Source organism: Caretta caretta, chromosome 2 (assembly GCF_965140235.1).
Source record: "Caretta caretta isolate rCarCar2 chromosome 2, rCarCar1.hap1, whole genome shotgun sequence".
NCBI classification, from domain to species: domain Eukaryota; kingdom Metazoa; phylum Chordata; order Testudines; family Cheloniidae; genus Caretta; species Caretta caretta.
Genome location: NC_134207.1, coordinates 69,869,515 through 69,887,012, shown reverse-complemented (window position 1 = coordinate 69,887,012; position 17,498 = coordinate 69,869,515). Strand labels below are relative to the sequence as shown.

The window sequence follows — 17,498 nt, the reverse complement described above, 5'->3', positions numbered from 1 at the left end:
TCTTCTCAAACAGTGATTCTTAACCTTGTCCTTAACAGGACCCTCGTCTCTTCAGACACCTGTCCCATCTAGATGGGATCTAGTCAGGATATCTCTCCCATTTAGCAATATGGGGAAGACAGGGTGGTTTACCAACCCCAAGTGAAAACCCCTATTTTTAAGTATTTTTGGCTGTGCAGCCCATGAGGTAAATTTTCAGTTGGCATGATTGTTTTCTGGGAAACGGTCAGAAAAATTATGTATGTATCTGAGTCTGTATCCTACTTTAGAACATAAGCAGGTTTCTTTTGCTTTTCAAATTTCAACAGTATAGTGGTTAAAAATTGGTTCTTGGAAGACAACTTTCTTTAAGACTAGTGTGTCATGCTATTTATGTGAGTAACCAGTACAACACGTACAGTAAAGTAACTAGGATAGATTTATTGATTCTGGCTGCAACCGAGTGAAACATAACCTTGAACACTTCGTGATGTTCACAGTGAGGTTTCCAATTACTTCTGGTGCCAGTGTACGGTATCTGATTCATCACATCATTGTATTTAACAGTCCATTTAAAAAAAATTAACAGAAAGATAGGCTTTTCTCTACTAAAATGTGTTTCACTGCCATACAGAGAACTGAATAAAGAAACTTTTTCATATTATTTTGGCATCAAATGCTCTCATAAAAAAGAATCTTTCTATCTGTCTTGTATAATTTCAAATATCATGGGGCAGCTCTTGATCTCTTGATCTGACTATAGTTTTCTTAGGCCCCAGAACAGGGTGCTAATTGATGGCCCCTGCAGTGGTGTCAGAAGGTAGGCTATGCCCTTCAAGTGCAGGCAGCTAACCGATTTTGTACTCAAATTCCCACACAGTGTTCGTCAGAAGCATGTGCGAGATGCCTGGGAGAAAGAAAATATTAATGAAAAATGGACAGGTACAAGGTGGGCAAAGAAGATTGAAGCCAGAGAAAAGAAAGCCAAGATGACAGACTTTGATCACTACAAGGTCATGAAGGCAAAGAAAATGAGGAACAGGATCATCAAGCATGAAGTAAAGAAGCTCCAGAAGCAAACTTCCAAAAAAGCATAAACTGTCAGTAGTCAAATAAAGTTCCAGTTTAATATAAACAAAAAACAAACAAACAAAAAAACCCCAAAAACACTGTGTGCAGAGTCATGTTAAGTGTAACTAGGCTTTGACACACTTATCTGGTATAGTTACAGACAGGCAAGGATCCATGCTTTGGTGTAGCCATTGCCATCAGCGATCAATATCTCTGGTCTTTACATCATCATTATTCTAATCAAATGATCCAGTCTAGGCAACTACACATTTTAATGTTGCATAGTATAAATATTTTTTAAATTAATTGTTCTGTGACAGCAACCTAATTATTTACTGCAGCAACATTATAATACAGTATTTCTTTATTTTAGTGCTGTATGAGGAAATTTGAGCCTTCTCTCATAGATCCTCTCTTATCATTGCATATCTCTTTGTTGTGAGTCTGGATCTAATCCAACAAACACGACCTGTGTCAAGTGCATACATAGCAGGCCTGGCAGATACTCTTACCTGGCTTGCTCAGTGAATCATCCACTTGTGTTTATCAAGGTACCTGATTCCAAAGAGCCCTGCAATTCAAATGCAATTTTGATAGACTTTTTATTTTAAATCTCTAGTAGTGGGAGAAATAATTTCACTTCAATTGAGATGAACGAGAAAATGGGTAATGGCATAAGTGTTAATCATTTCTAGGTAACCATAGGCAGCACAGATATTTTTTTCAGTTTAAGGAAATTATGATTTGTTAAAATAAAAATACCAGGTCTCAAGTTTCAGCTAATATGTTTGACATAATTGAAGTTTAGTGGGAAGTTCAAGTGTCAGATGGTAAATTTCTACGTTAGCTACGAAATAGCACTCAGTCGGATATAAATATGGGGCCAAATCTGGCCGCCTTTGCTCACATAATAGTTTTATTGATACCATTGAAATCAATGACAAAGCTCCCATTGACTTCAGTAGTGCTAGGATTTCATCCTAACAGCATAAGAACATCAAATTGTTCCCCATAACTTACTCTATAGCCTCTCCAAGCATTTCTCTACAAAGTTATGTTGTTAGTGTTCCAGAGAACTGACCAAAGGATCAATGAGGAATAATTTACTTGATTAATTTATCCACTTTTCTATTTGCAAGTTGTTTATGAGCAGCTTGTGTTTTATTATTCTATTCATTTGAAATTATTTGCCAAATGATGTCTACAAACATTTTCAAGTTTGTAGATTGTTTGCAAGCATTCAGTACTCTAAATTGAGGTAGCTTAGTTGATGGACACACCACACGGGTCTCATTGTTGCTTCTGTTCCTTAATTGGATGAACTAAACTCTTTGAATCAGATGTCAGTGTGAATACTTGTGTTTGAATTCAGAATCCTCTTTTCATGAATATTCTCTAAAATTTGTTTACTTCGCTGTTTCTGCAACGATTTCTGCCAATAAATTTGCTCACTAGAATATTTGAAGAAAGTGAACATAGAAGGTGTTTAATACAGCCTAAGTGAAGTCTAGTTTTTATTTGAGCAAATCTTTGAATATAGTTTGAGGTATTTATCCAGTCCTAGTACAGAATGAATTGTCAAAAGAGGCAGAGGCATTTGATCTTATAAATGAGGTGGTGTTAGAAATACTGTTGTCTGTATTAATCCTGCAACTATTAGTTTTAGATTTTTAAGTAATCCTACAATATTACATATACACACTATGTGTATTATATTATTTATTATATTTATTTATTATTTATTAATGTTTCTCCTTTTGTGATTCAAAAGGATCAGTACATACAGGGGTCTTAATAGCTAGCTCATTATGAAGGTGTAAGCTGGAGTTTATTCTGCCTCAAGCATCATCAACAGAGTATTCGCTTATTTCTTGTTGTGGAATCTTTATTGTTGATGGTACATGAATCATAAAGAACCCAGCTTGACTTTCAGGCTGAGTTTGTGTGGCTTGCAGCTAGAAAAAAAAATCTACATGTAAACTGAGCAGTTTTGATCCAAAAATAATTGATAAACTGTAAACATGGATATTATGTCATTTTTACAAAGTTGCTTTTTAGAGTAGAATGATACTTTACATTTCTTTCCCAAAAAACTTACAGAAAATGGTTTTAGGGACATATTCTCCTCCACAACTCCCCTCAGAAATATACCTCAATATTCTACATTAATTGTCCAAAATAATACAGCTTATAAATGTTTTAGTATGGTGCTTTGGATCATTGTCAAGGATGCTATAATGTAAGGATAACTACCACGTGTTTTTTATTTTAATTATTCAGTGGAAAATCTGTCCCTCGAATATTTCACAATCTTTTTTACTCAATAAAAAGCTCACTTGAGAGATGCCCATAGACTTAAACTTAACAAGCAGTAATGTTCGATGGTTTTTCCACATTCCCTACCCATATCTGTATGTGGTTTAGTAACTAAGTAACTTTATCTTATCTTTTTGTTTTAATTTCAGATGAATTTGGTGCTCCTGAAAGTGAGGGACTGATTGTGCTGGCTAGATAGTAGCATAGCATAGGGCCCAAACTCAAAGAATTGGAAAGTTGGTAGGACAGCTAAGGTGGAAATGAGTGAAAGCTACATATATTTTAACAGCTTTTGCACCTTTCCAAAGATGGCTGCAGAGCTGAATTAATTATAAAAACACTTAATTTAAATAAAGTGAGTTTTGGCTCATGTTGTATTTCAGAGTTGCTACATGGACTTTGGTCTGGACAGCAAACCTTAAGAATTAGGTATAGTTGTGCAACAGTTGCCCAAGGACTTGAGAACCAAGTCTCTTTTGCTTCTTAGGCCTTGTCAGTACTTGGAATTAGACCATTGGCCAGTAGTGGCCAATGACAGGTGTAGTGGCACTGGTGCAGACTTGGGATATACAGAAGGAAAGCTTTGATCTGCACTGGTGAAGCTTACTTTTGCTTGAAACTGGGGTCAACTTAACCAATGGAGTTTGTGATTTTATTTGTCTGTGTTGCAGGTTTGTGCTGGTACAGCTACACGGGCTGCTGGCCAGCAGTAGCTAAATCCCAAAATATATAGACAAGACATTAAAGAAATATATTATGTAATAATTAGTTAAGAAATGGGCACGTATGGCCGATCATTCTTTAAACAAACAAACAAAAACCCAACACGCAACAACAAAGAAGTGTCTGAGCCAGGTCTACACACGAAACTTTTGCCGATGTCAGTTAGATTTTTTTAATGATATTTGTATATTGACAAAAGCCCTAGTGTAGACACTGTTATACTACTATAAAAACACTTTTTTCACCAATATAGGCTGAACCTGGTTTTTCATTTCTTGTCCCATGTGACTAGTTGATGCCTGGATCCGGTGGCTCCTTTCAATAAGCTGGGGGGAGGAGCATTTAGGTATGGTGGGCCCACACCCAGCTATTCCCTGTGCTTCAATAGGTACCAACATCCATCAATCTATTCCGATTATTCAACCCGCGGTGTTTCCCCATCCACAGTACTTCATTACGTGGTGCCTGTATCTGTTGGTCAGCAGCAATAGTGGTTGTAGATAGGCTGCTCTGTGGTCTCTGCTGGTAGCTCTTTCGTCATACTATGGTCTCAGAGTAGCAGCCGTGTTAGTCTGTATTCGCAAAAAGAAAAGGAGGACTTGTGGCACCTTAGAGACTAACCAATTTATTTGAGCATAAGCTTTCATGAACTACAGCTCACTTCATCGGATGCATTCAGTGGAAAAATCTCTGTCTGTGGGGTGATTAGTTTGTTGGGGCAGTGGGCACCCTCTGGTGGAGGCTGAATGGTTTGTCTACCTGTCTGTCTAGATTCTTATACAGGGTTTATCATGGTTTCAGAACATCTTTAAAGTGACATTACTATCAACTACCATATAAGGGAATGCATCTTCTTTGATTGATGGGATGGGCTGTGCTGGCAGTCTCCCCAGCTGGAGCAAAGGGCTAAAGGGAGAGCAGTTTCCCCCCCAGGGGGCAGTGGAGATTTGGAGGGAGCATCTAATAGATATTTGGGCCCTATATGAGATGAGTTTAATGCATTGCAGTTCCAGCTCCCACATCACTAACTCGCCACCATGCTTTGCACTACCTGGCCAAATGAATCGATATATCCATTACTCCGTTGATCTCATGCTTATAGATGTTATTTACTTCCTGTGTTTACAGCATGATGCTTTGAAGTAATTGGTAGAGATCTGCTTTGCTCTTCATAGCATGAATATTACTGCAACTATACTTCCAAAGACTAAAATACTATAGTTACCTCCATTGCTTTGTGAATCCAAAGTGCCCCACGTCTTACAATGTGGGCTGAGTTTTATCCATACTACACCTATGCACTGGGTAAATTCTATCCTAAAGCAGCTTCAACTGGATCTGTGACAATGGAACCTCCACTACCAACTGTTCTAAATTGTTCGGTTTTGTGATCTAGACTTATATTCTGTATGGACCAGAAGTTGACAGCAAATTCATTTTTATTTGTGACACCATTGGCTATGAGCCTAAAACACCAGAACTTGAAAGTCCAGTGAATTAATCATGTCCCTTAGACTCTGAACTGAGGATAATACAGTAGTTTCATCTTGAGCCAGGCGGCCTATCTTGTTGGAATTAGTAAACTGAGTGAAGATAGTAGTGTAAAGACAATCTACTTGCAGGTTATTTGCACTTGGAGTGGGGGAATCTATCTTTCTTTTTTTTCTCTGGGTAGCTAATGAGTGGGTTTTGTTTATGTTCCTCTTTTCTAGCTTGTGGCTCCATGTGATAATTGCTGTCTCATCCCTTCTGCAAACACCCTTCAAAGAGCACTGTGCAGATATGAAAGGTGATGTTGGAGGGAGTGGACACAGGGGTTTTTCAACCCCCTGACTTTCTTCAAACACAAATAGATCATGGAAGGGAAGTAGATGCAAACTTCAGCCAGATGATTTCTTGAAAAATCTAAAACCCAATTAACGAATGACTAGTTTAAAATACCCCAGTGGCCCAAATTATTTTGGGAGCTTTTGCAATTGTTACTCTTTTTGAGAGACTTCTCGGCTGCTTTGGGAATGATCCTATGCATCCGATGAAGTGAGCTGTAGCTCACGAAAGCTCATGCTCAAATAAATTGGTTAGTCTCTAAGGTGCCACAAGTACTCCTTTTCTTTTTGTGAGGTGTAGCGTTACCTCAGCTCCAACTAACCAATGAAAGTTGAGGATACTTAGGACATTTCAAATAATGTTGGGTTCTTTGTAAAGAAACATTGGGCTTGACTCTGAATCCAGTGAAGTCAGTAGATGTTTGGCCATTGAAATCAGTCGGAATTAGGCAATTGACTGTAATGAGAATGTGATCAATTTTACTGTTTAAGTAGAGTTTGTGTGCAATTATGTATGTTCCCTTTTTAACTATATCTATCATTTCACTATAACCATTAAAACTTGGAAACTATTAGTAAGGAGTTATATTGATGATAATAAAATGAAATAACTCACTGTATTGATACTTAAGAACTACCAAAAACTATAGAATATTTCATAATTTCAACGGTAACAAAAATAAGAAAAGAACACCTTTCTGATTTTTCAGATGCCTATATTTAATTCTTTAGATATAATAAATGTCAGGGCTCAGAATGGTTTAAATTACTCATTGGAATCACAACATAAAAACAAATTCTCAACCATGGTGCACCTGTTCTGGGTTTCATTTGTAACCTACAGCATTAAATGGATTCTTGTCCAAATCTCTTGGGTATACATAGCTCATCTGGAAATGTAAAAACAGTTTTTTTCATGAGATTTCCAATATCTCTAATTTCTGACCAAGAAATACCCCAGAAAATCTTTTTTATTATTATTATTGTATTTCAGCACTTTTTAGAACCAGGTTTATTGGATAATTAAAAATATTTTTCAATCTAAATACTATCCAAACTGTAGAAAGGTTTGTTTCTGTTTTAGCTTTGAAGGTTTAAAGCTATTCTTTTTTCTTCTGATCCCATGCTCAGCCCTAGTGACTATCACAACAAAAAGAAGACGGTAAGCCATCTAAAGATTTGAACCAATGATCCCAAATGTTGCATTTTTGTTGGTATCACTTGCACACTTCAGTTAAAATACTAGCAGCAGATCACCTGTTCTGTAATTTAAATAACTGCATAATAGAATGGCAACTATTTCACTCAAAACACATTTCCTTTCCCCCTGTCTATTAGATGAAAATTTCATTTTGACACAGCAGAGAGGACTTAACATATATTGCAAAAGTGTCACTGTCTGCCGAAGAAAGCAGTGATAAATGTACAGTATAGGATTATCAATAGTACAGCAGACCTTGCAGTGAACTTTGTAGAACATTAATTCTTGTGACTTTTGAGTGAATTTAGTTTCCTCTTTGATAGCATAGATCTTAGACTATATACTTTATCAATGGAATCCGGATCGACTTTTCACTTTCACAAAGTTATTTGAATTGCATTTCTTTAAGCCATAAACTAAACAATTTGTTAACTGAAAAAGTTTAGTACATGGGCTAGATTCTGATTGTAGGTACAGTTGCATAAATCTGGAGTAGCTCCACTGGCATCAGATTTATACTGGTGTAAGAACAAGCAGAATATGGCCATATGTGTGGGGGGTATTAAACTAATTTTTATAGGGTGTAAAATTCTAGGGGAGGGTTAATCTTGTGGCTTTTCATTTGTTTTTAAAAATTGTGACTGTTTTTTGTAGTTGTGTTTTAAAAATTGTATTTATTTACTGTATTATACACAATAGCCTATGACTTGTATGATATATTAAGAATAATAATTTTTGAAACCACTAACTTTCACAGCTTTGTTTAAGTGAAACTGGGGTTGGCTAATAAATTAAGACATACGTTCATTTTGACAATCATTTTTAGTGTGTGTTTGGGTGTGAAATCTAATTTTCAGAAGCAGAAATGCATTTAAAAATATAACTTGATTGATGGTAACATTCTGCATGGGCCCCAAATCTTCCATTACCTTTCAGTCTCTCAAAGACCAATTCCCAAATTGAAGGACAGTGGGACAGCAGTGGTAAAGGAAAGTTTACAAAATGTATTCAGATTGAATAAGAATGAGCTAACTGGTACATTTAAGAATAAAATGAAGGATGAGCCTTGGGACTAGATGTATCTGTCACCAACTTGGAGTTGCTATTTCTGGGCCTGATCCGGCCCCCAATTAAGTTAATTACAATTTTGACAATGACTTACATAGCACTACCTTGGCTCCAAATATAACGTATACCTTGGCTTTAAATATAATTGATTTGGGGTAAAACTTTCAAAAGCACCTAAAACTTTCATTAATCTAGGCACTTAAGTTACTTTGAAAGTGGAATTTTAGGCTAAGTTGTTTAGGCACTTGAAAAATGTACCTCAGATCTCAGAGGGGAAAATTCTCTCTTTTGTCCTATCTCTGCTTTAGAATTGCTTCATATGCCTGGACCTAGCCATTTCCATCAGCCTCCTTCTTCAAAAGCCCCTCATTTTAAACATAAAAATTGATTGACTATAAAGTTATCAAATCCGCAGAGAAAAAGGAAAAGGGAGAAGCTCTTTGGTACATGAAGTCTTCCAGAATACCCAAGATTGGACTTCAACTGATCAGAATAGCTTTCCAGAAAATCACTTCCCACCCAGATCGGCTCCTTGCCTTTACCAGAGAAGGAGTGTAATGCTACCAAGAAGAGGAAGGAGGTTATTATATTCTTCTCTGTGGATCAGCACCAAATCCAGTGGGACACATATGCTTGGCTAATGGGTGACTGGATTTGGCAGAGATGGTAGCACCGAGGGGCTGGAGTAAATCCAGAGGAACCCACCTGAAGTCAGTGGAATTTCTCTGTATTTACACCGCAGTAATCGCAATAGAAATCTGGTCCAGGGTGGGTGGTTGCAACTTGCCAGTTGGTAACAGCAGCGAACTGGCCAGGCTGAGGGTAGCTTATTTTAAAGCTGGAAGGCAGGAGAGCTGCCCGCTGGCAGGCAGGCTGGGAGCCGCAGCGTGGGCGGCAGAAGAAGGGCGCAGCTCCCCTCTGGGCTGGCTCCGGCCTTGGGAAGGCTCAGCCTGGCTTCGGGGCTGGCGGAGCTGCAGCTAGGGTGGGTGGCCACTCCTCAGTGCCTCGCCCTGGAGGAGCCCGATCCGCACTTCCAGCGGTGTCCATCGGGAGCGGCTTGAGTGAAGGCAAGAGGAGTGGGGACCCCAGTGTGAGAGGGGTCCGGAGCCGAGCCCCCGGCTCCTCCGGGACGCGCTGAGGGAAAGGGGGCCGCGCAGCGCCGCCTGGGGCTGGGTTGGGAAGGGCACGGCAGCCCCACGGCGAGGGCCGGGCAGGGAGCGTCAAGCCGCCGGAGGAGCGGGAACGCGCATTTCCGCCTTCCCAGCCCCACGGGAGCGGGCTGCAGCGCCCAGGCCGGCCCGGAAGCGGGGAGCCGGGGGCGCCCGGAGGGACGAGACAGCCTCAGCCTCCCTGGCCTGAGCACGTCCCTCTCCCAGCCGCGCCTGCCCGCGGCTCTGTGATCTCTGGCGGCGGGGGGTTGATGTACCCGCTGGGCCGCGTTATGGAGCCCCCCACCCGACCCGACTCGCGATCAGCCAGGCTCGGGGCTTGTCTGGCCCGGAGCTCCAGCAGAGCCGCTTTCCGAGAGCCCTTGGCATTGGGCGGACCGTGCAGGACTGTAAACATGCAGGTTGATGAGTGTACCTGGGGGCCAGCCCAGTCCTTCCTGGGGTGGGAAAGTGCGTTTAGCTCGGGGTAGGCAGTCCCGCCGCGGACCCGTGCCCTGCTCCCCTCTGCAAAGGCCCTTCCTTCCCCACCCGAAGGGGAGGCGGTTTCTTTCTTTTAGAAAGAAAAGGGGAAAAACCCACACCCAACAAACTTGTATGTGTGCAAGGACGTTATTGTTTTAGCTTGTTCGCTGACCTATTGTCTATTCATACAAACGGCCAAGCCCTGCGTTCCTTCTGGAAGCGATACACAGACATGGACAGACAGCTCCTGGCTCTGTGTGTGTGTGTGAGTGTGAGTGAGACAGCGTGGTGTGTGAAAGACAGAGAGAGATTACACCAACCAGCTGAAACACACACACAACTGCTGGGGAATATACTTTAAAATTAATCAATCATCCCGCTTTATTCATTGGTTGGCAAAGAACAAATGGTTGTCGCTTTGATTTTAACATTTTAACATTCGTATGTCGTCCCCCTCTTATTTTTCTAACTTGACAACCCCAAAATGGCATTTCTCTGCCTCGCAGTATTTTCAGGCAGTGTTACTTGGATTGCTGGGAGCGTCGACTGTAAGTGCTGTCCCGAGGTGCACGATTGTTCCTTTTAAACACACACACACGCACACAAAGTTCTTGTCTTGAGAAACAGCGCGATTTGCAGGAAACCCTCCGGATGTTTGCTGCTTTTCATGTGGCATTTGTGGTCGACTCTGATAACGCTGGGAGCACCACTTCCAACACCACTTTTTGTAATGGAACTGAAATAGAAACACATCTTTGTTGAAGAATCCCTCCAGTTCGTTACCTCACACACACTTTTAGATTCGCAAGTTTAAAAGGTCAATAAATCAGAAAGCTGCACTCTCAGTGGCATTGTTAGGTTGGGAAAGTTAACGAATGACACCCCCCCTGCCGTCCCCGGTTCGTGTGAGGGTGAAGGTTTTTGGATACACATGTCCCAAGTACAGGCTGCTTTAGTAACTCCTAAGGAAAACGAAGTTTAGCAGTGGGCACAACTTGATGCGTTCTAATTCAATTCAGTCTCAACCGTCAGGATGCTTTGGTGTAAATAGGCTGGCTTGGAATTCGGGAATAAAGCATGCACACGGTGAAACAGAACAGGAGGAGGGTGGGTCATCTATCCAAACACCATGACACCAGACGCTCTGGAAGGGTCACACGCTGCCAAATTTTCCATACAGATCAGCAGGCTTTTACTTTCTCGGCTTGGGTTCAAAACACGCCTTATATTCCCTTTGATCCCAGATCAACGAGCTGTAGAAACTGCACAAAGCTCCCAAACAAAGTCAGCGGCGGTTTGCTTCTTTCATGACCTCATGTTCATTATATGAAAAGACGTTTTCTCCAATGCTAGAAATTGCAGCACAGGAATTGCAGAAATTGCATAAACGCTGGCGTGAATTTTATGTATAGTCGTTCACTAAATTTGCAGAGCTATTAAAATGTTTGCTCCGCAGCATTTCTTCCTCTTCAAGTTGGATGTTCCCAAAAGTACTTGCGCTGTCCTTGAATTTGAAAAGGACTGCTTGAATGTACCCTCGTCCAGGGGTCAGATCTTGCAGAAGGTAGGAATTGTGTCTGAGCTAATCATAAGGACTGGGCCCCAATGCAGCGGGGGATTGATCCGAAGTCAATGGAAGTCTATTCACTCCAATAGGTTTTAAATCAGCCCTTGAAAAACAATCAGCAGCAGATCAGTTGGGAGCTAATAGTTCGCTTTCTCTTTTAATTTTAAGTTATCTTGATTTCCCCCTCCTACTTTGAATATGCACCAAGGTGCAATAAAAGGGATGTAAATTTTCCCGTCGCGTTAATTAAATTCAGATAAAAGATATTTTTCCCAGTAATCCACTAATATGTGACTCATTGCTGAGAAACTACTACACCCCTAGCCGAGGACTCTGAGGGGTCCAGTGTCAACAGCACATCCAGACTGGGCACGATATTAAAGCCGCAGCCACAAATATATATATAAAAAATCTTGGATGATGACCATATTTAAAAAAAAGAAAAAAGAAAGAACACGAAGGGAGAAAGGCTTAAGGAGAGAGAACCGGGGTTAGCTCAATATAATTTGTATTTGAGCCCTTGAAAAATTAATTCTAATTGGCGTTTCTGATTGTTGCAATCAATTATACTAGAATAATGCATTTTTGAAAGGCAAAATTAAAATAACTATATTGTTGAATTTATTTTAAAGCTAATTTTAAATATATAATGTTGTGGAAATATTAATTTGGTACTGGGACAGTTTGCGGCTATTTATAAAAAGCAGCTTATTTTCGTAACGATTTGTGTAGCATCTGCCACACAAGCCAAAGAGACAAAGATACATTTAAATTCTTGCCCTTGATACTTCTCAGTTTTGTGTGTTCTGTTCCCAAACTTTCTCGGCTCTAGCAAACATTCACATGGGGAAAATCCCAAAATGTGGGGTTTTTTTTCTTTTTAAGGATGTTACTGAAACTAGCCCTTTGCTAGCGGGTTGGAATCTTTGCGACAGGGATAAATGCCGTTTTCTGTACGAAATACACAACGTCCTAACACTAGGATTTGAACACACGAATTTATAAAAGACACATGAGAAATCTAAGCATTTCTATGGCTTTAGAAAAGGGGACACAAAAGGCTTCCAATCACTAAAGTTAGTTACTTGGGTCACAGTAGTGCATCTCAAGATATTGCTTCTTAAATCTCTAGGACATATTTCAATTTTAAAGGAATAGATTCCAATTTTACAAGAAACATGAAATAAAATGCTGGATTTCATTAAAGGCGAGGCTGAGTTCATTCATGAATCCAGGAGAGGATTCATGTAGTGTTAGATTATTTGCCTGTAGCTGTTGTCCAAACAAAGGTGTCCTTAACCAAATAAGCCTCTTTGATCTTATGTTTAAAGCTCGGCGCTGTTCTAAGATAAGCATTCATGCATTTAATAGCGCCATATAACAATGCAAACATTAACCTGAGACCTTTATAAGAAGTTGTAATTTTGATTACCTTGTATGCCACATGAAGACACAATCTAATATGTAAATATATATGTATATATAAAATATAATTCATGTATCGCTATGTGATCTGATTTTATGTTTATGTTTGCAAAATACCCAGCTATGTATATTTACTTAACAGTTGTTTACCTCATATATTCATGTTACGAGCATGGTATGTTCACCATAATTCTAAATACCCAAAGCATCTGAGGTGAAAAGATTGTTTGTAAAGGTCAACACAAGTACTGAGCGTTGTATTACCACGTCCAGGTTGTATACATTGGAAACACATCACTGAAAATCTATTGTTTGTACGGATTACAAGAAGGAAACGTTGATGTGAGGGTATTTAATGCGCTATTCATTGGATGCAAAGTATTGAGATGCCCCTTTAACCTACGTGTGAAAGATGTTCCTTCTCGAGGCTACTAAGCTGGATATTTCTATGCTAGTTATGAAAGTTAGAGAAAAGAGGTATCAGGTATTGCTAATGATTTAGCTAATCCCCTCCCAGCCAAACCCGACCTACAAATTAAAAACCTGTGGGACCAACATGAAGCTTGTGCCATCCTATTGACGGTTCTGCTTTTCCTAATATTTCTCTGTCTTGACTATTTATATATTACAAGCTCTTGGGGACTGCTTAGGCTTCAGTGCTTGTACAATGCGTAGCCAATAGGTGCTGCTCTTGTCTGGCCCCAGTTCAAGTCATCACCAACATAATACTTATTACCGGGATATATTCAACTATATTACAAATGAGTTTACATATCCTTAAAAGGGGATTTGTCACAATATATAGAGCATACCCATAGGAGCTCTTTCCCCGCGCATTCTGATCTGAATCCCGGAAAAATGGGTCGCCGCCCGGCGCTGTCTGTCTTGTAACCTGCACAGGTAAAGAGTAGCTGGAAAGGGCGGGGCTGGGACTCTTCCATTCCCCGCTCGGAGCGTCGAGCCCCCTGTCACCTTCCCAGCCCAGACCCCGCCCCCGCCCCGCCATTGGCCGCGGCTCCGGGTAAATAGGGCCGCGCTCTGACAGCTGCCAGCAGTGAGCCGGGTGCCCCCCACCCCCCACCCGAGACCCTGCTTCAACCAGCGGCGTCCCCGCGCCCAGGCCCCGCGCGCCCAGCCTGCCAGCGGCGCTGTCCCTGCTGCCCCAGCCGAGCCAGGGGAGAGGGCGCTGCTCGGAGCAGACGGTCCTTTTCCTCCCAGCTGTGCCCGGGGAGGGGTCGGAGGCGGGTCCGCTTCAGCCCGGCTCCTCCCGGTGGCTCCGGCTCCCCCGAGATGAGCAGCCCCGATGCGGGATACGCCAGCAGCGACGACCAGACGCAGGCAAGGTGCTCGCTCCCCATCATGATGCCGGCCCTGGGTCCCTGCCAGTGGGCAGAGTCCCTGAGCCCCCTCGCAGACGCCAAGGTGAAGAGTGAGGCGGCCCCGGCGGGGGCTGCGAGCAGCCGGGCCAAAAGCGAGTCCCGCATCCGCCGGCCCATGAACGCCTTCATGGTGTGGGCCAAGGACGAGCGCAAGCGGCTGGCGCAGCAGAACCCGGACCTGCACAACGCGGAGCTCAGCAAGATGCTGGGTGAGTGTCCGCTCGTGACCCGGCACCTGAGCCGGGCCAGGGGGGCTTTTCCCCTCCCACCGGCCCGGCGCTGGGACGCCCTGGGCGGTCCCAGCAGGCTGCGAGCGGCGGGCCGGGCACGTTACCGAGTGCTGCGGGTACCTGCCCCGAGGGCGCGGCGGCTGCGGGGCCCGGGCTGGCGCGCTGGGGGCAGAGGGTATGGGAGAAATTGCCAATGCCTCTTGCCCGGGGACTGGGTTAGCGAGGGGAGCTGGAGGCTGGGGGTGGGGGCAGTGGAGAAGCCGGGGGTTGTGTGCGGGGCGCACGGGAGTTGGGTGGGGAGGAGAAGGCGGGGCCAGGTGGCGGGTGTGGGGCGCCCTGGGGGCCTGGGGGTGGGGGGCGCGCCCGGGGTGGGTAGGGGAGACGGAGGCGGCCGAGCGTGGGTGTGTGCGTGGGGGGGGGGGCGTCCTGGGGGGGTGGAGGCGGCTAGGCTCTGGTGGGGCGCGCCCGGGGTGGGTAGGGGAGACGGAGGCGGCCGAGCGTGGGTGTGTGCGTAGGGGGGGGGCGTCCTGGGGGGGTGGAGGCGGCTAGGCTCTGGTGGGGCGCGCCCGGGGTGGGTAGGGGAGACGGAGGCGGCCGAGTGTGGGTGTGTGCGTAGGGGGGGGGCGTCCTGGGGGGGTGGAGGCGGCTAGGCTCTGGTGGGGCGCGCCCGGGGTGGTAGGGGAGACGGAGGCGGCCGGGTGCCCGGTGGGGAGCGCACTGGCGGGATGGAGGCGGCCCGGGGCTGGTTGGGGGCGCAGGGAAGAGCCGCAGGGTGACGCGCTGTGTCGCCCCGCAGGGAAGGCCTGGAAGGCGCTGTCGCTGGCGGAGAAGCGGCCGTTCGTGGAGGAGGCGGAGCGGCTGCGGGTGCAGCACATGCAGGACCATCCCAACTACAAGTACCGGCCGCGCCGGCGGAAGCAGGTGAAGCGCCTGAAGCGCGTGGAAAGCGGCTTCCTGCCGCACGGGCTGGCGGAGGCGCCGGGCGCCGAGCTGGCCAGCGAGGGCAGCAGGATGTGCGTGGAGAGCCTGGCCCTGCCCTACCCGGAGCAGGGCTACCCCGCCGTGCAGAGCGCGCTGCCCCCGGCGCTGGGCCACTACCGGGACTGCCAGCCCCTGGCTGCCGCCTTCGACGGCTACAACCTGCCGACCCCGGACCCCTCCCCGCTGGACGCGGCGGAGAGCGAGCCGGCCTTCTTCACGCCGCCCCTGCAGGACGAGTGTCAGCTGGCGCCCTACGGCTACCCCGCGGCCGAGTACCCCGCGCACGGCGCCGAGAGCCAGGCCAGCGCCGCGCTCCGCAGGCACCTGCCCCGCGCCGAGCCGCTGGGCCAGCTCAGCTCCCTGCAGAGCCTGCTGGGCTGCCAGGGCCCCCTGCACGCCTACTACGGGCAGCTGTGCCAGCCCGCCGGCCCGGCCCGCGCTCCCCAGCTCCCGCCGCAGCCCTGCCAGCCCTCGCCGCCGCCCGAGGCGCAGCAGTGCAGGGAGCCCCTGGAGCACCTGTCGCAGGACGACCTGCTGGGCGACGTGGATCGCACCGAATTCGAGCAGTACCTGCACTTCGCCTGCAAGCCCGAGCTCGGGCTCCACTTCCAGGGCCACGAAGCCGGCCTGCCCGCGCCGGACGCCCACGGGCCCATCTCCTCGGTGGTTTCGGATGCAAGTACTGCTGTGTATTACTGCACTTACCCGGACGCCTAAGACTCCCAGTCGCGGGGACTGTGGCGGACTCCCTGGCGCTGGGAAGCCTTGGACAGAAGGGTGTGTGCTTTGCTCCTATTTATGTAATTTATTGGAATCTTGAGAACTGCCAGTTGACAGAGACCCGCTCAAGGTTTGAGAGACAGCTCTCCATCTGATCCCCACGTGGTGCAATTCTGGTGTTTCATCCTGAACTGAACATTAAAACTATTTAAACTTCAGATAGCTGCACAGTTGGACTGTAACTTTTCAGCTCCTGGAAGAGTTCACGATGCTGTTTAAATGTTGTGACTGTTCGATTTTATACATATGGAATTTGGGTTTTGTACAGACTAATTTTGCACTTTTACAAATAAAGGGAAAAATAATAAAATTGTTCATTTTTATATCCCCTTACCTCTACGATTACTATTATTTTAATGTATATGATAGTTACTGGATTGTTCCCTTTTGTAGCTAACTACTTTGATAAATGTCCTGTTTTCATTCCAAACCTTTATAGTGAGAACTCCATCATACATAAATATAAGTCTTCGGAGGTAACGTCAAACGACTTTTTTTCCCCAATAAATGGCGGGGAAATGCTAAATATCTCTCCCCTCAAAATATTGTTTTCTCTTAAAAAATCAATGTCTGAATTTTCAGGGATTTGGGTTGGAGAGACTAATAAGAGTCTGACTGAACTTTAAAAAGTTAATAGAACCTCCTTTATCTGTATGCTTGTAGTGAAATCCAAGTTAAAGCGGAAAGGAAAGATGACACCAAAATATTTAAGTTCTTGGTTGTGCATCTGATGAATCATCCAGACGTTTGAATTCATTGGAAACAGGATCGTCCTTTAAAAGTGCCAATCACCAAATGCAACCAACTCGCGTAGAAATAATGTAGTCTGCGACTGAATACCTGTCTTCAGTGTGTGTGGAAGAGGATTCACTTATGGGAAAAGACTGAGGGGAGTCAATGTCCCCTCAAGCATAAGTTGGACACTGTATTTTAGTGAACACACTGTAACACGCATGTGAAAATCAGGGCCTCCTAGAGTTCAATTTTCCATAGCTGATTCCCAAATATTCAGGAAGCTGTTATTTTTGCAACGGAGCATTCCTTTAATAAGTCAAAATAGGCATTTAGACGTTAGTGTTCTTACTGGGAAGCATTACTTCTCCATTTAGGTCTGACCTTGCGAATATGCCAGTGCCACTTCAGACAGAAAAGTCTTTCAGTGCGGTCGTTCCAGTGTTACTGTTAAATACACATGTATAATTATATGGGATTAAAATGTTTAATTTCAGAAAACAGTTTCAACTAAGAGGAAGTAGGGGTGGATCAAATGGTTCCATTAGATTTATAAATTCATATTCAGTTTTAGGGCAGGCTTCTGCTT

The 17,498-nt window shown here is 44.6% G+C and overlaps 1 protein-coding gene across 1 annotated transcript; it reads left to right on the top strand.

The window, feature by feature from the left end:
- Positions 1-13,873: 13,873 nt before the first annotated feature.
- On the top strand, positions 13,874-16,510 carry LOC125632454 (transcription factor Sox-17-alpha-A-like). Its single transcript, XM_048840677.2, has 2 exons — positions 13,874-14,395; positions 15,213-16,510. Exons 1-2 carry the CDS (start codon positions 14,098-14,100, stop codon positions 16,112-16,114), a joined length of 1,200 nt encoding a protein of 399 aa, XP_048696634.2. The 5' UTR covers positions 13,874-14,097; the 3' UTR covers positions 16,115-16,510.
- Positions 16,511-17,498: the final 988 nt, after the last annotated feature.

Coding starts and splice junctions, on each gene's coding strand:
- LOC125632454 (XM_048840677.2), top strand. CDS start 14,098: ATGAGCAGCCCCGATGCGGGATACGCCAGCAGCGACGACCAGACGCAG. Junction 14,396..15,212: donor GGAGCTCAGCAAGATGCTGG/GTGAGTGTCCGC, acceptor GTCGCCCCGCAG/GGAAGGCCTGGAAGGCGCTG.